Consider the following 20,814-nt stretch of genomic DNA (forward strand, 5'->3'; position numbering starts at 1 on the left):
TTACCCAGTGAAGGAGGCGGTGCCGGGAGGCGGAAGTGGCCCGCTCCATGCCGCGGCTGCAGGCCCCGGCCCGGCGGGCGGGAAGGCGCCGCGGTTGCCGTGACAACGCCCCGCTGCCCCCTCGGTTGCTATGGCAGCGAACGAGCCAATCATCGGGCGTCGCCGCGGGTCGGCGGGGGGGGAAGGCTTTGCCGGTGGCGCCGCCGGAAGTGCTGGCGGGGGCGGGGCCGGGCCCGGAAGCGCGGCCGGCGCGGCGGGAGGGTCAGGGCGCCTCAACGGGGCGGCGGGAGGGCGGCTGAAGGAGCGGTGGCTGCTGCCGGGGCCCGCCGCGGCCGTTGAGGTTGCTGGGAGCGGTGCTGCCGCGGGCCGGCGGATCGTGACCGTCTGTGCCTGGCCGGAGCGGAGAGCGGGGACACCCCCGCCCCTTCCTTCCTGCCGCCCCTCCCCCGCGGCGGCAGGCCCTGCACGGGAAGATGGCGGCGGCGGCCGGAGGCGGCAGCGGTAGCAGCAGCGGCGGCGGCGCGGGGGCGGCGGGCCGGCCCGGGCTGTGAGAGCCGCGGCGGGACGGGGCGGCGAGCAGCGGAGGATGAGCCTGCTGTGTGCGCAGTATCTCCGGTAAGAGCCGGCCGGGAAGCGGCGGGAGGGGGAGGGCGGAGAGGTGGGGGGGTCGCCGTTCGCTCTGAGGCGAGGCCGCCGCTAACAGCCCTGGAGGTGGCGGGGAGCGGACGGCACGTGGTGCCCTGAAGCGTGAAGAGGCTTCACAGCGGCAGTAAGGAGCCCAGGGCTGTGAGGGGGCTATGCCCGGGGGGGGGGGGCGTGGGGAGACCCGGCCGCCACGTTACTGAGCCCCGCACCGCTGGCAAGGTTCGGGGGCCGAGGCGGAACGGAGCCTCGTACGCGCAGGCGGGCAGCCCTGGCTGCCGGTTAGCTGAGGGCGGTCTGGTGAGACGAGAGCTCCTCAGCAAGGTCAAGCCGGTTCCTTGGAGCGGTAGGGAGAGCAGGGGACCCCCTCGGGCTTCCCCGCCGGAATTCTCCGTGCCTTTTCGAATAGGTGCCGTGCTAAGCCGCCGCTCCGGAGCTGCAGCCAACTTTGACCCCGGCGGTGAAGCAAAACCTGTGAGGTGCTCTAGGAAGAACCAGACTAGCAGGACTTATATCCCAGCCCTCGCCAGTCAGCCCGCGGCCTGCTGGAAGCCCTCCGCCGTGGCTTGTACAGCCGGTCGGGGTGTGGGGACGGTCAGCAGGAAGGTTCGGGAGGGAAGCGGGGCCGCTGGGGTCGTGCTTTTTTGAGACGCTTTGCTGGACGGAAACGTTGCGGAATCCCTGAAGTAGAGAGCGGCTGATGCCGCATGGTGATAGGAGGAGAACTTGATAGGCTCTTGGGTGAGCTTATCTGATGAGTATGAAGCACGCTTTCTCCAGGGATTTTGCAGCGGAGCATTGCGAGTTACAAATGGCTTTTCAGTAGTCGTGAAATGCTGAATACTGTGTGCTCCGTCGTGCGCCCCTCCCACCCCGTCCTTCCTGAGCACCTCATGGGAAAGGTGTAGCTATGCCAAAAGGGCATGAACACGCTTCTTGAGGACTTTAAGGCTTGAGAAGGATTTCTTAGGGGTGAATTTAAGGAGGCTTTTACATTTCCATACCTCTTTCTATCCAGGGTTGTGAAACACTTACTGTATCCCCTTACTGATCCACCAAATACTCCTCTTCTTCCTGATCTTGTCTTGTATCTCTGTCTGTCTGTCTCTGGTAGTCCACATCCTGTCTCAAGTTTAGCTTTTCAAATAAAAGAAATATTTTTTTTTCTTTCATAACAGGTCTATAAGCCTTTTTCTCATCCAAGCTGCTAACCTCTGGTGTCTTAAAAACTTCTTTGTTCTTTCTTTCTTTCCCATTCATAAATGCCTCATTATTAGCTCTCCTCCACCAGTAAAGGACTTCCTTTTGTATTCTAGTATGTATCTTAATGTCGTGACCTTTTGCTCCCCTCTCCTTCTCCAAGTCTTGGGCTGCCTTGTGTCAGTACAAGGCAGTACTGCTGAAGTCCTTGTCCTACCTCAGTCCTGTACTGCTCAATTCTTTCTTAACCTTCTGTGTTCTGCTGCACTAACATATAATAAGTAACAAGTCCTATCTTTATCACCAGGAACCTTATCTTCTAAAACAACCCAGCACTCCCCCTCCCACACTTTTCAAGCACTGTGTAGTCAGTGATCTTCACCTTCTCCCTCTAAAGAACGTTCGGGTTTGCTCCTCTTTATAGAAGGTAAGCTTTGGGATGGTTTCCTTAAGAGCTCCTCAGAATGTATATTTAAGTTGTTTGATATGCATAGGGCAGAATTTGAGCTGTGGATTACTGCAGCCCAAGCTCATAAAAGGAACTGGGAATAGAGCCTCAAACTCTCAGAGCCAGTTCTGTTAGTCTTCTGTCTTAAGGAGGACAGCATCCTCCTTCTTACTGTAGCATTACAAGCTCAGTCTGAGTGTGGTTATGGAGCAAGTAGGCAAAAGTAAGGGTAAAACCAGATGAAGATGTGGAGCAAATTATCTCTGCTACTTTTCATCATTTAAGACTGAGGAGGGACAGGAGAGTTTTCGTGAGGAGTCCTTCTCTGTATATTGAAATTTTAGACAGAAGGGAGCTGAATTTCTGAGGTGCCCATGTAATGGTTGAATAACTAGAGAAATAATGACTCTGCAAGAATCGAGACGCTGAAAAAGAAGAGCAGGGAAGGAAGGACTTTTAGCTGGACCGCCGTAACTCCTCCACCACCAGTGTGTGAATGTATATGAATCAACCATTTCCAAATGCTGCCCTTAAAAGGTTGTGCTCTTTCAGTCAAAGTGCAGGAACTGAGGAAGACCCAAGACTCCTACAGAAGTCTTCCAGGAGGAACAAAGAAAGTCAGACTTTTGTGTACTGAGTCTTTTAAAAGTTTCAGGAGAATCTGTTTTTTTTTGGCACCTTCACGTGTCATAAGAAAGCGTTGGGATTTTTCCTTTCCTAGTCTTATCCTTCTCAAGGTGACCTTTCAGGACTACTGGAGTGTGTTTTGTCCCATCCTGTTTCTTAGATACTCCTCTCAAGTCATTGTTTGAGTCGCTTCTTAAAAGATTTGCATTACACTTGGTCAGGTGAGTAGACCTTTCAGAAGGCTGTTCAAAGAGCTCTTGGGGCATAGTTCATACTTCTCTTGAGGTGAGTATGTTCATCTCAGCTGGCTAAATATTAGTACCCAGACCGTTTGTGCTGCTTTGGGAATCTCCAAATATTCCCATAAATCAAATGAATCTCCTGGGGCAATCATCTTACAGTAAACACAAAATGTGTCCTGCTGGGTACAGAAGTCATCACTTTTAAACAAAATCTCTCTTCTGCTAGGATTTCTAACATGATACCAGAGAAGTTACTGAGTGCATCATTATGTAAGACACTATTGGGTCCACATCTGTGCACTTAAAACAGGTGATCTGCACTGCCAATTGTGTATGTTGATGTTCAAAATGGAGTTACTGTGGATGCAAAAGCTTGGCAGTTGGACTGAGGCAGGCCTGTCTCTCAGGCCTCTCACAAGGACGTGAACGGTAGTTACGAGTTAATCGTGGCCTTACCCTGGTAAATTGTGGCTTGTAGCACTCTGTAAACATGGAATGAAAAGTGCTTGGAATTATTATAGGGCTTGAGCACTACTCAGAAATTCTAGTTCTGACAAACCAGTAGGTAGTTTCCTGTAGTCTTATGATGAGGCTATAACTGACTTCATTAAAGGTTTGACTGCTCTAATAGTTTAAATTGTGGCTGTTTTGCAAAGACTCATCTGTAGCTCCATTAACTTCTGCATCTGCCGTGTCTCTTCATTGTTGCTCCTTTGCTGCCTGCCAGCCCATGACACACCTCTTGCAGTGTTTCTTCACTGGTGATGGAGGAGGGTAGAGCAGAGGTAATGTAGTGCTGCAGTCTGTGCATGTGATGCAGAGTTGATGCTTGTCAGTGCTGGAAAGGCCCAAACCAGAATGCTGTTTGAAATCCAGAATGAGTCTCCATGAGACAGGCAGAGGCAGTTATTTAATTATCCCGAGGGTATATGGAAGGAAAGGTAAATGTAACTTCTTAATTGAGAGTCTTGTAATATCTGCCTGCAGTGTGCTTCCAGGAGTTGGTAGGATCATGAGTTAGCTTGTGCTGGAGGAGACTGAGGAAATCCTTGTCCAACCTCTTGCTCAAAGCAGAGACAGCTCTGAAGTCAGACCAGGTTTCTCAGGTCCTGATCCCCTGAGGTCTCCAGGGCAGAAGCAGCTCAGCCTTTTGGGGCATCCTGTGCTATGCCCCGACTGTTCTTTTGGTGGAAAAGATTTTCTTTACATCCAGCCTGAACCTCTCATCTGCTAAGGTCTGCCCAATGTGTCTCATCCTCCTGCCACATGCTGCTGGGGAGAGCCTGGCTCCATCTTCTCAGTCCTCTTGCCACAGGCATGAGGCTACTGTGGGTGCCCTGAAGACTTCCCTGTCCAAGGCTGGCCAAGCTGGGCTTCCACACCCTCTCCTTGAGTCCTGAATGCTAGTACTGCAGCCCTAACTGCCCTGGGGGCCTCTACTGACCTCGCTCTGCTTGATACATGTCTTTCTTGATTTGTCTTGATATCTGAACAAGACCAGTCAGTCTTGGAAAATATTCCCTCTAGCTTTTTTACGTGCTGAAGTGATTAATGATACTTTCCTACATTGTTTACTCTTGCATTTTAAACAGGGGAGGAGTAGCGGAGAGATCAAACACTGCCTTGACCTTTCAGGAGGCTCCTTGTAGCACTGTGGGGTTTTTTCCAGGGGGGAACATAAAGGGAAAGTGTCTCTTCTTATTTTGTCTTTTTTTTTTTTTTTCCTCCTCCATATCAGGTGTTTCTAACATTTGATAACTAGAATTGCTGCCAAAATTTAGTGTGAGCAACACTTCTTTTTCTTCAAGGGTAAGGGTTTAAAAAGGCAAATAAGATTGATGATGATTACTACTTACTACTGATCAACATGCTTTCTGTGGTGACCCATGGAGTAAGAAGAATTACAGTAAAAAATGTGTTACGGAGTAAGAAGAATTGCAGTAAAAAATGTGTTAAGCAATTCCCCTCTGAGCTTTCTGCTGAAAGAAATTCATCATGCTGAGAGCCCCAATACATGTGCTATACCCTTTGGGTCTCTGTGCAGCTATTTCTTGTTCCCTCATGGGGATTTGGATTATTGAACTTCCTCCTGCCACCCAGGGCCATCACAGCACTGATGCTGATTTCTTCAGGCCTAGATTCTGAAGGAAACAAGGCTTCTGCCAATGTATTGTTACCACTATTTTTCCTTCTTGTTCTCAAGTGACTTTGACAAATTTTGGCAGTCTTCTAGAGAAGGATGGGAGTTCCAGAGCTGGTTGTTGCCATTGACTTCATGGAAGTTATCTGGTTAGAAGAGCCTGATTGTGTGTCTGTTGGAAGGGAAGCAGATAGAGTTCGGCTGGTGTAACTCAGCACATGCAGAGGTTCATGTCAAACATGGTGTGTGATTTTTCTGTTTAGAGATGTCATGGTTTAACCCTAGCTGGCAACTAAGCCCCACACAGCTGCTTGCTTGCTTTTCCCCCAGTGGGATGGAGTAAGAATTGGGAGGATAAAGCTTGTGGGTTTAGATGGAGAGGTTTAATGGGTGAAGCAAAAGCCATGCAAGCAAAACAAAACAAGGAATTAAATCACTACAATGCACTTTGTGTGCCAGCAGGCCAAGGGAGTTTATCCTCCCCACTCCACTCACCCTAGTAAGTATCTGGAGTATTGTGTCTGGTTCTGGGCTCCCCAGTTCAAGAGAGACAGGGAACTACTGGAGAGAGTCCAGTGGATGCTACAAAAATGCTGAGGGGACTGGAGCATCTGTATGAGAAGGAAAGGCTGAGAGACCTGGGGCTGTTCTGGAGAAGAGCAGCCAGAGAGGGGGTCTGGAGGGTCCATCTGAACAGGAGGGAAAACTTCTTTGCTTTGAGAGTTCTGGAGCAGACTGCCCAGAGAGGTTGTGGAGTCTCTCTCTGCAGGGATTCCATACCTGCCTGGACATTGTGATCCTGGGCAGCCTGCTGTGAGTGACCCTCGTTTAGCGGAGGGAGTGGACTGGATGATCTCCAGAGGTCCCTTCCAACTCCTACCAGGTTGTGATTCTGTCTGTGTACACTGGAGGCAAGAGGGCTGCAGTAATCCAAGATCTTGAATCTTCTTGCTTGGCCATATAGGCAAAGGATGTGTTCTGAACCTCTTTTGACAGATATGTCCCACTCAGCTTTTCCTGCTTAGCCCTGATTTGATGGTGTAGTTTTATGGCCAGATCTTCAGTGAACTGGACTGGGGAGCTAGACTAGGTTAAAGCTGTGTTGGTTTGGGTGGGTTTGTTTGTTTTTTTACCCACAGAATGTAGCCTGAGTTGGTGTCCTCAGTCCATTATGTTACCTCCCATGTGCTGACAAAAAGAGTGAGGTTGAGTGCAGCAGGAATGAGGTGCTAATGGTAAAGGCAGGGTGGGACTGCTTCTTCTAAGTGATGGCACTGGTTATCACTAGAGTGGTCACTGACCATAGCAGGAAAAAATAATGCCCCATTTCTGTCTGTAGCTACATGTAGACTGTCTGTATAGAATGTAACTGGTATCACTGTCACAAATGTACACATTTTCAGCTTAGGCTGGGAATACCCCCTTGTTTTCCCATGCTTCAGAGCACAGCTTCTTGTGGCTGCTATTACTGCTCTTTGTGCTGTGCTTTGAGGTTACTTGCCAAACACTGCTCCAGTGACCTAGAAGTGCAGGTTAGTGTAAGTAAAGTTACAGCTGCCTTTATTTATTTTTTTCTGATTGCAAGGTTGATTCCTGCAGCAGTTAGTTCTTGTCCTAACCTGTGTGTTCCTATGTAGTTTGATCTTTGTTGAGAAGAAGGTTCTGGTCTGGCAGTGAACACAGGTGATGTTTGTCTGAAGTTTTGATGGGGCACCTAGGCCGCAGCAAGGCATTTTCAGAAGGCTGTCCTCTGAATACAGGGGTTTGGAGCTGTGTGGGTTTTCTTCCTTTCCTTTTTTTCTTCTTTTCTGCTGAGTTCCTGCATATTGGTGCATGGTAAGATACATTTACCTGTTAAAATTTTCTTGATGAATGCTTAGCTCTTTAAGTGCTCAATATAAAGCATGCATGATACTCAAGCCAGTCAAAATCTGTTCCTTCTAGCCTAAGAGTTTCTCTTCCAGATAGCAATTTCATAACGAGTAACCCTAGTCTGCTCCAGTCAGATAGTTTTTTTTTGCCTCCAAATAAGCTGATCTGGGCACTAAATCATGTCATTAACTTTTACACCAAGTGACTTAGAACATTATTTACATCAATCCATATGGAATGTCAAGCTGCCCTGCTTTTCACTTTGCCGTGATGGTTATTGCATGTGTTTTCAGATGTCTTGGTGCTTCCCACATGAGAAGTAAAGGCTGTCGGCAGTCACTGCTCAGGATCACTTGGTGTGATGGGAGAAGGCAGTGACTTGATGGATAGATGCCTTGATGTCTTCCTTGCCCTGCTCAGCCAGCAAAAATCAGTATGGAAGAGGAGTAATTGTGGATCAAGTGCATGGTGGCTGGGGAGGGAGAAGAGGATGACTTGCTGTAAGGTCTGATTTTGTTGGACGAGTTGCTGCTGAGGGTTGTAGAGTTTTAAGGGTCCTTCATCACTGCCATTGTGTGTTCGCAACAGCGGCAGAAGTCCAGTAGTAGGAGCAGAGTCTTCAGAGTAAGGAATGTTGGAAGAGCAGTTAAGGAATGCAGCTCTAATGTATAAGGAGTATATGTGGGAGGACATTAGTTATTCCTTTTGTTACTTTGAACTTGAGGCATGTCCTCATCTCTCTTGAATGCTCCTCAGCTGCTGTCAAGCAGGAGGGGAATAAACCCACAGATTGATTACCTGAAATCATCAGAATTGCCTACTTCATTCCTGTTGTCCTGAATGCCTTACTGAAGGAAATCACAGATTTCTATGGTCTTAGGTTTTCCTGTTCTTGGGGAGGCATATGGCATCTTGTCTATTTCTCCATCTCACTGCAGTGTTAAGAACAGAGGAATGTTTGTTGTGGTATGACACAAGGACTCAGAGAGCTGACTTGTGGGCTATAGTTTCTTACTGTTTCATCCAGGAGGCAGGGCAGGTGGCTTTTTTTCATACGTGCCTCTTGAGCACTTGTGCTGTTGCATGCAGCATCTTGTTGATTGTAGCTTTACAGTTGTACTGGTTTCATCACCAGCTTTTGCTTGTGCAGCTGAACTCAGAGTCCTGCCTTTAGGCCACATTTCTGGACTTGTCTGTCTGCTGCTTTTCTTCACATTTGAATGGAAGAAATTTTGATCATAAGCTTGGGGACTTCCTAGACAACCAAATGAGAGGGGAAATGGCTTAAGCAGTGTTTTGATTCCTCAGAGTTAAAGCAGTGGCTGCCCTTTCAGATCTACATAATGCTGTGAGCTGAAGTGGTATAAGAGCTTTTTTTTTGAGTAATGCTAGGCCTGTTTCCTCCTTTTTCTGTATTCCAGTAGGACTTTTCTTGGATTATTCACACTGGTGTCTGCACTCAAGGGATTATCGTAAGGAACCAGAAGGCCAATCAGACTCTTGGGATTGTTACACAGCTGTGGGCTACAGACTGAATTTCACTGATGGGACTTAGATCAGAGATACCCTTGAGGTACTTAGGAGTCCTGCTAGAGTTAGTTTTCAATTCCACCTTCAGGGAAAGTAAATGTCATTTTTCTGAACATACTTATGATGTCTCTAATACATCAGCAATCTATATCTCATATATTAATTTCATTGTCTGAGGTGTTGAAAGTATCCTCTAGTGTCAGCCTTATTGAAGTTTTCTGCTTCATCTAATATTGGTCTGTGTAAGCTGATCTTTATTTTATTTCCTCCCCCTGTTCTCTGAAGCATTGTCTGTTTTGAGTTGCAAGCCCCACTTGTCATATGGCTGAATTATCTCAGAGAGCTGCTCTCTAGCTGTGAGGAAGGGAGAAATTAATTCTGAATGTATCAAACCTTTAGGATGGGTTCTGCCAAATGAACTTGGGGAGAATTTCTTCAATTACTTTATTAGGACCTTAGGCAGAGATTAGTCTTTTTTGTTGGATGAAGTAAAATGGATCTTATGGGCATCAAGAGGCTTCATTCAAGACTGACTTCAATGTTTCTTGATTTAATGAGGCCTTGACAGTTGTTCCTGTTTGATCAGGGCAGTTTGTTTGGAACAAGCCTGCTCTAGGCTCCCCTGGACTCCCTGATGATCTGTCCTGTGTTATTTCTCACAGTTTCTGTTCCTGACCACACTTGTAGGGAAGTCAAAGGAATTAATTTTTGATAAATCCATTGAGAAAACCATTTTATGATAATCCTGTAGATTCTGCTACTCACCATTGCAATGGGAAGTCTCCTGGGTGTTTGCTTTGCCTTGTCCTGTTGGTCTCACCATAATTTGAAGGCACATGTGTGTCAAACAGCTGCCACTCTGTGATAATCTTTTTTTAAACCAGGGTTTCCTGTAGCCAGCAATCAACCTTTGAGACTCCAGCTTCATTTCCTTCTGCAGTCAGTCCTGGTTTTGGCAGTGTCTTGAGTAGTTGTGCTCTTCATTTGTTGTACACTTGTGCCATTAAGAGATCTTTAGAGTAGGCTTTTTCCTAACAACAAGTAGAAATAGAAATGCAAATCATCTGCACCTGGAAGAGAAGGAGAAAGGAGGATGGGCAAGATGTCTGATGTTGAATAGATGGTAGTTGTCTGTCTTGAAGTAGTGTAAACACTTGAGAGAACAATGCTGTGACCCAACTTCTGGGCACAGGGGCTTGATCTAGTCAGCCGTTCCCTGGGAAAAGCTAATCTACTAGAGTCTCTGACTTTTGTGACTGGCAGTAAGGACAGTGTCCAAAGGATTTAAGCCAGACTTGCTAATATTAAAGAAAAACCCACAGCCACCAAGAATGTATGGAAACTGCTTAGATGAGAAAAAGCTCTTAGACCTTCAACATCCAGCTGGAGTTACTAGTAAAAGAGGGGAAATGTCATTTCAATATGAAGCAGAAGGTAAGATTTCTGTATGGGTTAATGATTATAAATTAAATTAAAAGATGCAGCATAAGCTTGCAATGAAAATTTAGAAGGTGTTCAAGTTTGTCTTAATACCACCAGTGTGTGGAAAGTTGAACATATAGGTGAAACCTTCAACTAGAAAAGAAGTGATGACATCTTTCCCAGTGACATGCACAGTGGGATTGAGAGCATCCTCAGCAAGTTTGCCAACACCACCAAGCTGTGTGGTATGGTTGACATGCTGGAAGGAAGGGTTGCCATCCAGAGGGATTTTGACAGGTGGACCTCATGAAAATCAACAAAGCCAAGTGCAAGGTCTTGCACCTGGGTCAGGGCAATCTCAAGCACAGGTACAGGTTGTGTGGAGAGTGGATGGACAGCAGTGCTGGGCAATGAGAAGCTCAACATGACTCAGCAATGTGTGCTTGCAGCCCAGAAGCCAACCATGTCCTGGGCTGCTTCAAAAGATGCATGGCTGGCAGGTTGAGAGAAGGGATTCTTCCCCTCTGCCCTTGTGACACCCTTGTTACAGTGCTGGGGTCAGTTCTGAAGGCCACAACCCAAGAGGGATATTAGAGTGGGTCCAGAGGAGGCCATGAAGGTGGTCACTGAACAGGCTGAGAGAGTTGGGATTGTTCAGCCTGGAGAAGACAAGGCTCTGGGTAGACCTTAGAGCACCCTTCCAGTATTTGAAGGAGGATACAGGGGAGCTAGAGAGGGACTTTTTACAAAGGCATGGAGTGACAGCATGAAGGGTAACAGCTTCAAACTGGAACAAGCTCAATTTAGATTAGACATTGGGAGGAAGTTTTTCCCCATGAGGGTGGCGAGGTTCTTTTGGAGAGAGGACTGGAACAGAAGTTGGGCAGGTTCCAAGCCTGAAAGTGTTCCAAGCCAGGATGGATGGGACCTTGAGCAACGTGGTCTAGTGGGAGGTGTCCCTGCCCATGGCCAGGGGTTGGAACTAGATGATCTGCTAATGTCCCTCCCAACCCAAACCAGTCTTACAATTCTTGGATAAACTGCCTACTATGCATTGTCAACATTCATTTGATGTAATACAGGAGCATGTCACACAGATCATATTAGGGCATGAACTTCTGGCAAGTTTTCCACCCAGTCTGAACCTATCTTGAATACTTCATTTTAGAGATGTATTCTGTTTTGAGGTAAACTGTAGGAGTTATGGGACTTGAGGCCAAAACAGTTGCAGGGGATTGTGGCTTGCTGAGAGTGCAGTCCAGCTTTAGCTGAAGTACTCATCTTCTCCTGGTTTTGATACCAAGGACTAAAATAACCTCTAAAGCTTGAAACTATCCAGAAAGATATTTCCAGTATCTTTGTAATGAAGACATCAAATGCTTGTTGATGCTGCTTGTGCAGCTCCCAGACTATTTTGGTAGCTTTCATGATAGACAGCAGAAGTGAATGCTAAAAGGAGTCATATGGCTGCCTGTGATATGACGTTATGTAGTTGGAATTTTGAGATACTGTTTCAAAATCAGGTAAAATTCTGTACACTCTGCATTAAAGATGGTTATAAAATAATATTTTATATACAGCAGATTCTATTAATGCCTGAAGGAATTCTTTGAGGACTACACAACTTGAAACTTCTGCACTGGAGTGTTAAGCGCTGTAGCCCAAGAGCGTCTTGTCTTGAGGAATGACAAATCAGAAAGAGGTAAAGAGGGCACATTTAAACTAGATACTAGGGAGAAATACTTAACAGTGAGGGTGGTGAGACACTGCAACAGGCTGTCCAGGCAGGTTGTAGATGCCCCTTCACAGGAGGTGTTCAAGGCCAGGTTGGAGGAGGCCTTGAGCAACCTGGTCTAGTAGGAGGTGCTCCTGCCCATGGCAGGAAGGTTGACTGTATGGATTTCAGATCTTGGGGCAGAGCAGCCTAATCTACATTGTTTCCATCCTTTACTGTCAAATGCTGAAATACAATGCCAAAATTATTCTATTTTAAAATTAATTTTGGGCTTGCTGGTGTGCTACACAAAACATTGGATGACAAGATCCAAGCTGTTGTGGTTGCAACGTGAAATGCCAGGGCTGAGCTGGCTTGTGCAACCTGAATACCACAGAAGTGTTAACAGCCAACAATGGTGTAGTCACACGCTGAGTCTTTTACCAGCATCATCCCTTCTTGCTTAATATGTTGGTCACAACAACGCCCTTCAGTGCTCCAAGCTTGGGGTAGAGTGGCTGGAAAGCTGCCCAGTAGAGAAAAGCCTGGAGATGTTGATTGACAGCTGGCTGAGCATGAGCTAGCAGTTTGCTCAGGTGGCCAAGAGCATCCTAGCCTGGATCAGAAATACTGTGGCCAGCAGGACCAGGGCAGGGATTGTCCCCCTGTAGTCAGTACTGTTGAAGCCAGACCATGAGTACTGGGTTCAGTTTTGGGCCCCTCACTCCAAGAAGGACATTGAGGTGCTGGAGCAGATCCAGAGAAGGGCTACAGAGCTGGTGAAAGGTCTGGAGAAAAGTTTTGTGAGAAGTGGCTGAGGAAAATGGGGTTGTTTAGTCTGGAGAAGAGAAGGCTGAAGGGAGACCTTCTGACTCTCCACAGCTACCTGAAAGGAGATTGGACCCAGGTGGGGGGCAGTCTCTTCTGCCAAGGAACAAGTGATAGGATAAGAGGCAATGGCCTCAGGTTGCACCAGGGGAGGTCTAGGATGGACATTAGAAGAAACTTCTTCATTGAAAATGTTCTCAAACACTGGAATAGGCTCCCCAGGGAGGTGGTTGAATCCCCATCCCTGGAGGTATTTTAAAGTGGCAGAGATGTGGTGCTGAAGGCTGTGGTTTAGCACCAGACTTGGTAATGTTAGAGAATGATTGGTCTTGATATTAATGGTCTTTTCCAACCAATGTGATTCTGTGATCCTGTTATTCTAATGTGTGGGGAAGATATAGAAAAGGTGGTCTCAGTCTAACCAAGTGAGGACATTCATTGCCCCTTTGAACACCTTGTGAAGGTGGTGGTGGGTTCAGCAAGGCTAGTGATGTTTGCTGAGGGATTTGGTAGGAGAAAGGAGCTGGAGAGGCTAAACCCATGGTACATTGTGATTCTTTAAGGCATGACGTAGTGCCATGCAGAAATGGTGTAGTGAGGTGGCTGGACCAGGCTGCTTTGGGATATGGAGATGACTGCCTCTGGAAGACCTCAAGAAATGCAAACTTTTGTCAGCATTAACATCAGGGTGAGCAATGGGCTACATAAACTTTTGAGGATCTTTCCAGCCTTAAGACCCATCTTCTGGCTGAATGAGTTAGTCCAGCTGTGGAGCTGGATGCTGTGAAGTCTATTCCTCTGCCACTGCAGGAGGTAAAATGAGTGAGTTGAATAGGTCAGGTGTGACTGTTGAAAGGGAGACTAATGTGGAAAACTGCATTCAGATTTTTGTTTTCTGTGGAGTTTAGGTCCAGTAAAGATGTCTTAAACCCAGACTTTTTTCCATACCTGACTCCTAGAGCAGATACCAATTTCTAGTTGGCAGAACATCGCTTCTCTAGATGACAGGACTGAAAAGGACTCTGTCTTAAGATGTTGAGTTTTAAATTTGAAGTAAAGCTACTTTTCTAAGAACATGTAATCTGCAAAAGCAGGATTAACCTTGGAAGTTACAAATTTGCTCAGATGCTTGCTCCTAACCAAATGGGAAGGGTGGGTTACTGGTTAACTGGCAGTACCTGAGAGTGCTACAGCAGTGGCAGCTCTGTTTGGAGGCAGATTGGACCTGCTGCCGACTGCAGAGGTCAGCAGGACTTGGCCAAATGTGCTGCAGCACTTCAGCCAGGTTGGTTTCCCTCCAGACCTGTTTGTGTTCCACAGGGCTCACAAGTTTCGAGGTGCACCCTTCCTAGAGAGGGACATGTCTCTGTGTCTAGGCCACTTCTCTCCTCCTGAGCTAATAAAATTTGCTTGATCTGGACTGGCTGGATTGGTCATAGTTGCTCCTTTAGCTGAACACAGACCAGAGAGTATCTTTACACATTTACATGTGCTTTGGTAGTGGGCCCTTGGGTTTTGTATTTGACAGCTTATGTGGCTGTGAACTGTTCCTCAATTTAAGAGAACCAGCAGAGGACTGTGGGAGAGTTGGATGTTAGTAAAGTAGAAGTTTAATCTGATGTTCATTAACAAACTCCCTCCCAGTAGTTTCCCCCAGTTCGAATGAGCATCTTTGTATCTTGTGTTCTGTCCACATAGTGAAGAGTGGTGGTGCTGTGGTGTGAGGTGAGAATTTAATGGCCAGGCCTTGGGTTTTTTGGTGAGGTGTTTTTGGGGTTTATTTATTTTTAATTGCTGTATGTGACAGCTGCATCAAATCTGTGGAGGGTGAAGACTTTGCCTGTTGCTTTTTCTAGTTTTCATACTTTCTTGGGGAAAGTTTTTTTTCCAAACAATTACCTAGTTGGAAAGTGTGGTTCAAAAGAGCATTGCCTGTGTGTTTCTGATGGAGAACAGGGAGCAGCTACTGGGAGTCCTGTAAACTATTGGTAAAGATGCACTGAATGCCCATTAGCATAAAATAATGATACGATTCTCTTTAAGTCACTCCAGAATCTTTATCAATGATCTGAATGATCAGTAATACTGCAGGTAACACTTAGCTGGGAGGGAGTGTTGATCTACTTGAGGGTAGGAAGGATCTCCAAAGGAATATGAACAGGCTGAGGCCTCAAGGTTCAACAAGGTGAAGTGCTGGGTCCTGTGCCTGGGTTGCAGCCCCATGAATGCTCCAGGCTTGGGCAGAGTGGCTGGAAAGCTGCCCAGTAGAGACAAACTGTGTTGATCAGCAGCTGGCATAATATGAGCTAGTGTGTGCCCAGGTGGCCATCCAGGTCTACAGCATCCTGGCCTGGATCAGTAGTAGTATGACCAGCAGGACCAGGGCAGGGACTGAGCACTGGTGAGGCCACACCTTGAGTTTGGTTTTGGGCCCTTCACGCCAAGAAGGACACTGAGGTGCTGGAGCAGGTCCAGAGAGGGGCAATGAAGCTGGTGAAGGATCTGGAGAACTGATCTGGTGAGGAGCAACTGAAGGAACTGGGGTTGTTTAGTCTGGAGAAGAGGAATCTGAGGGGAGACATTGTGGCTCTATATAGCTCCTTAAAAGGGGTTTGGAGCCAGGTGGCAGTCGGTCTCTTCTCCCAATTAACAAGTGGCATGATGAGAGGAAATGGTCTCAGCTTGCACCAGGAGAGGTTTAGATTGGACATTAGAAGAAACTTCCTCACTGAAAAGGTTCTCAAAGGCAAAAAGGCTTCCCAGGAAGGTGGCTGAATCCCCATCCCTGGAGGTGTTTAAAAGAGGCAGAGATGTGGTGCTGAGGGCTACAGTTTAGCACCAGACTTGGTAGCATTAGAGAATAGTTGGATTTGATGATGTCAAAGGTTTTTTTCCAACCAAAACATTTCTCTGATTCTGTGCTGAGCCTTTGTGCTGTTGCTGTGCTTTTGGAGCATGGGTGGTGTTTAGTTTCAAGATGGAGAACTGAAAATAATTGTGAAGCTGCAGCTTGCAGTTAGGAGCACACTCTGATGTCATCTGAGCGTTGCCATAGCTTGTCTAAACTGTGCAATGTCCTTTCACACTGAAAAGTCTCTTGATTATGAAGAGCTGTTTTCAAACTTCTGGGTATGTCCCATTTATGCATGGGCAGTGTTTTGTGTAATGTTTACATAATTGTGAGTTTATAAAATGAATGAGGTTGGGCAAACCCCAGCTTTATACAATTGTTGAATGACCACATTTGATAATGTGTACAAATGTAGTCCTTATGGTTTTGAAGGTCTTGATTATCTGAGCATAGATCTCAGTATTAGTGCTTGGAAAGCACATTTCCAGATGCTGAACTCCACTGCGTTTATTGTGGTTAACTTACTGCAAGCACAATATGAGCAGGGATTCCTTGTGCTTTATTTCTGCCACCTCTGATGGTGACTTCCTATATATTTGCTTGTTCTCCATCTGCTGCTCAGCAAGAGAGACAGCATCTTGCATTCCAAATAACTCTGGAATGGTAATTCCATCCATCCCAAGTCTTTCTCAGCTCGTTGGAGCCTGAGAAGCAGTGCTTGCTACTGGGCAAGGAATGATTTCAAAGCAAGGGATTGAGAGGAAGTGGGGCCATAGAAAACACCAAAAATCATCAAGGTATCTTGTTTTTATGACCTAAGCTATTAGTGGAGGCTAAAGGTATCAGGAAACTGCTGGAGATAAAAATCAGGACTTATCATGGTACAAATATTTACCTCTCTGTGCACAGTGGGGTGGACTTTCCAGGGGTGGTGTATGTCACCTTTTTAGACCTGCCAGCTGCAGGTGCTCTGCTCATCAGCCCCACACATGGGTGAGGAAGCAAAATGTTTTCTCTGCCTTGCATGAGTGTGGTACTGAATCTGTAAGTACCAGCCTTGAGACTGAATTCTGAAAACTTACCTGGGAGGTCTCCCACAGTGTCCAGGAAGGGCTGGTGTTGCTGCCTGATCTTGGGTTATCTGCAGGGCTGGCTTTAATAGCTTAACTTTCTGAAACTAACGTGATGATACTGGTTTGAATCTGACCTCAGTGCTCTGATTTCTGCATTTTCCCTAACTCTGGATGTGGTTTTCATAATGCAAAAGCTGTTAACAGAAGTTAAATGATGTTCACTTGCTTTAAAATCTGTTATTTGCCATTTCCAGCCCTTAGCACAAGTGAAGTCAGGAACTGTAGCTATGACAAATGAGCGCTGGTGTTACTGTGTGTTAATCACAGCTGAAACTTGATGGTATGTGCACTCTAATCAGAGCAGATTTGAAAGAGAAAAAAATAGTAGTATTACAGGAGCATAATTTATTGGGGTGTGAATTTTTTGTTTGTTGGTGTTCTTTTGCCTTTCCTTGCTCAGTCTCAGAGCCTTGTGGGAATTACCGTGGGGAAGTGAGACAGTTTGGATGCAAACCTTTCACATCCTGCTTGGTACTGTGGTTGTAAGAACTAATGACCCTCTGTGTGCTTACCAAAAGTTCCTCCTGGATAGTGAGCAAGCAGAGCTCTATGATTTTCTAATTGGTTTTTTCCCCTCTCCAAAATCTGGATATTTTTGAGGGAATGAGCTGTCATTGTGGAGGGCTACAAAGATACTGAGGGGACTTGAGTATATCTGTGAGGAGGACAGGCTGAGAGACCTGGGTCTGTTTAGCCTGGAGAAGAGCAGATGGAGGGGATCTGATCAATAGCTAAAGGGTGAGGGGCCAGGAGAATGGGGCCAGACTCTTCTCAGTGGTGCCCAGTGACAGGACCAAGGGGCAGTGAGCACAAACTGCAACCCAGGAGGTTTCCTCTGAGCAGGATAAGAAATTCTCTGCTGAGAGGGCGCTGGAGCCCAGCAGGCTGCCCAGAGAAGCTGTAGAGTCATCTTCTCTGGAGAGATTCCGAACCTACTTGGACACTGTGATCCTGGACAACCTGCTGTGAGTGACCCTGCTTTAGCAGGGAGGTTGGACTAGATGGTCCTCAGAGGTCACTTCCAACCCCCCTTACTTTCTGAGGAAAGCTGATGAACAGCATAGTATTTAAAAATACCTTTACAAATTAGCACCTGTGGGCCAGACAACTGAGCTTTTATGAGCCAGTCGTAGAGCTGTACCTTTATTCTAAGCTATATTTGTTTGATCTGAGAACTACAATTTGTTGAGTACTTACTTTGCAGGTTACTCTGCTGACAAATTTTACAACTTCTTGGATTAGACAGGCATATTGCTGCTCCTGAACAACTGCCCAGACTGGATCCTGTTTCTGAGGCATTTAACTGATGTTTGTAGCACTGCTGTTTTAACGAGGCTTAGACTTGCTTCTGTGCTTGGTGCAAGCTCAAGGCTGTAACAAGAGGGAGCATGGTGGAGGCAGTTGAACACTGGACGCTTGAGCAGGGTAGGACAATTATATTTAGAATAGAAATAGAATAGGATAGAAATAGAGTAGAATAGAATAGACCAGGTTGGAAGAGACCTTCAGAATCATCACGTGCAACCCATCAACCAATCCAACCCACCTAAACAACTAACCCATGGCACCAAGGCCCCATCAAGTCTCCTCCTGAACACCTCCAATGATGGTGACTCCACCACCTCCCCAGGCAGCCCATTCCAATGGGCAATCACTCTGTGTAGAACTCCCTCCTAACCTCCAGCCTTAACTTCCCCTGGTGCAGCCTGAGACTGTCCTCTTGTTCTGGTGCTGGCTGCCTGGGAGAAGAGACCAACCTCTGCCTGTCTACAACCCCCCCTTCAGGTAGTTGTAGAGAGCAATAAGGTCACCCCTGAGTCTCTTCTTCTCCAGACTAAGCAACCCCAGCTCCCTCAATGTCTCCTCATAGGGCTTGTGCTCCAAGCCCCTCACCAACCTTGTTGCCCTTTTCTGGACACGCTCCAGCAAGTCAACATCCTTCCTAAACTGAGGGGCCCAGAACTGGACACAGTACTCAAGGTGTGGTCTAACCAGTGCAGCCTACAGGGGTGAATGACCTCCCTGCTCCTGCTGGCCACACTGTTCCTGATGCAAGCCATTTCCCTCGTTGTAGGTTAAATCAGAGAGTAAGCATGTCTTCATTTCCCTTAGGGTAGCTTTTACCTGTTGGACACATCTTTTCCAAATCTGTAGACAAAGGAACTGACTTGCTTGAAACAAGTCAAAAAATGAGTTTGAGTGGAGCTGACTGCCAGGGTACTTGTACTCTTATCCAGGGAGGAGGATTGTCAGTTCTGATCAAACTTGGAATAAGTTGCTTTTGATGGTTATTTTTTGAGGATGATTATTATGACTTGCTTCTAATGGAGTCCAGACTAGAAGAAAGAGTGAAGATGGGATTAGAAATAAAATTGTATTCTGTGTCCCTGGTTCTCCCCATTCCTCTCAGCTGAAGTGGAAACAAGAAAGTAATAGAGCAGGATTCCCTCTGAAGAGAGTTTGAGTCTGGGTGGTGAGGGCCTTGCTTTAGCATCTGCTTGCAGATGCAGGTTTTTTTACTTACACATTTATACTGATGCTGAATTAATTGTTTGCGTGGCTTTGAGCTCTGCTCTAATCTGATCAAGCCACTGGCCAAAGAAATTAGCTCTGCCCTGACTTCAGCTGCTTGTAACAGGAATAAGAAGCTTCAAACTAGTCAGCCCATAAAAGTGATGGTAAGGTGGTACTGATGGAGGTGTTTTTCATTGCCATAATCTGTGAAGACTGTTCTTTTGGTATAAAAGGCATTTAACTGAGTGACTCACAGCTTGAAGATCTCTTGCTAGGTCAGTATGAGCTGACATCACCTAAACCTGCCTTGCTCTTGAGGCAAGTGATTCCAGCACTTGGTGAAAACCATAATCATTTAAATTAGGTGGCAAGTCTAGGACATTAAGAATTTGTTCCATGTAGAAAAAGTGCGGAAAGTTGTTAGTACATAGGTGACACACAAGTGAGAAGGTGAAGTCTATACATGTATAATGACGTAAAATCTACCCTGGCTAGTGGCAGGCTGTTAGCTGGAGCTGCAGTCTGAAGCTTTTTATATTTAGGTGATATTGAATTAATAGGTGAAGGAAATACTGAAAGTGAAGTTCATCCACAAGTTCCCTGCTACTTTGACTGAATTATAAAAAGCTAGTTTTGCACATGATCCTAAGACTACTATAAAATTGACTCCAAGTGGTAGTGAGAGATACAGTTGCTGTCTACAAAATAGTTCAGGGGAAGTCAGAGTTATTTCTGTCTTTCAAAATCCAACCTTTAGGGAAGCTGTAAAGGATTAGTGCTAAGTGAGTCTAACAGCTGCTAGTAGAGCTTTGTCTGTTTTGTTAGTGGTTACTCTTAGGAACGGAATGGAAGAACGCTTATTTCCCATTAAACTCTGGAGCTGCCTAGATCAGACACTAAGTGTTGCTCAGTGCTTAGCTCCTGATGTGAGTACTGTCTTGTGCGTGGTGCTTTGAGGCTTCTGAGCAGGCAACTCTCCCTTAAATATGCTGTAGAATATTCACTGCCTGTGCTGTTAGTGTTCTGTACTCCTTTCCCCTGCCCTGAATCAGCATGGGTATAGTAAAATGCAAACAAATCTTCCCCACTCTGCTGAGACCTTACCTGCGGTGCTGTGGCTGGCTCTGGAGTCCTCAGCACAGGGACATGGACCTGTTGGATTGGGGCCAGAGGAGACCACAGCAATGATGGGAGGGCTGGAAGCCCTCTGCTGTGAGGCCAGGCTGAGAGAGCTGGAGTTGTTCAGCCTGGAGAAGAGAAGGTGCCAGAGAGACCTTTGGTGGCCTTTCAGTGCTTAACGGGGACAGTCAGAAAGCTGGGGGCAGACTTTCTTAGTAGGGCTAGTTGTTATAGGACAAGGAATGATGGTTTGAAAATAGATTTAGACTAGAAAGAAGGAAATTTTTTTTTACTATTAAGGTGATGAGACACTGTCACAGGTTCCCTGGAGAGGTAGGAGATGCCCCATTCCTGCAACCATTCCAGATCAGGTGGTTTGGGGCTCTGAGAAACCTGCTTTAGTTGTAGATGTCCCTGCTGACTGCAGGGGTGGTTGGACTAGATGACCTTTAAAGGTCCCTTCCAACCCAAACCAGTCTGTGATTCTGTTTAAAAGTGAGGTATTAGTCTTCATAAATTTTTGTTGAAGTTT

General features: G+C 46.4%; 1 protein-coding gene across 3 annotated transcripts in view; it reads left to right on the plus strand.

The window, feature by feature from the left end:
- Nucleotides 1-320: 320 nt before the first annotated feature.
- SMG7 (SMG7 nonsense mediated mRNA decay factor) overlaps nt 321-20,814 on the plus strand; it is a 66,400-nt gene continuing 45,906 nt past the window's right edge. For all 3 annotated transcript variants that reach the window (XM_054165643.1, XM_054165645.1, XM_054165644.1), the window contains exon 1: nt 321-615. In XM_054165643.1, coding sequence (XP_054021618.1) covers nt 587-615 — 29 coding nt within the window. In that variant the 5' untranslated portion in view covers nt 321-586. The remainder of the gene's footprint in view (nt 616-20,814) is intronic.

This window comes from Dryobates pubescens, chromosome 11 (genome assembly GCF_014839835.1).
Source record: "Dryobates pubescens isolate bDryPub1 chromosome 11, bDryPub1.pri, whole genome shotgun sequence".
NCBI classification, from domain to species: domain Eukaryota; kingdom Metazoa; phylum Chordata; class Aves; order Piciformes; family Picidae; genus Dryobates; species Dryobates pubescens.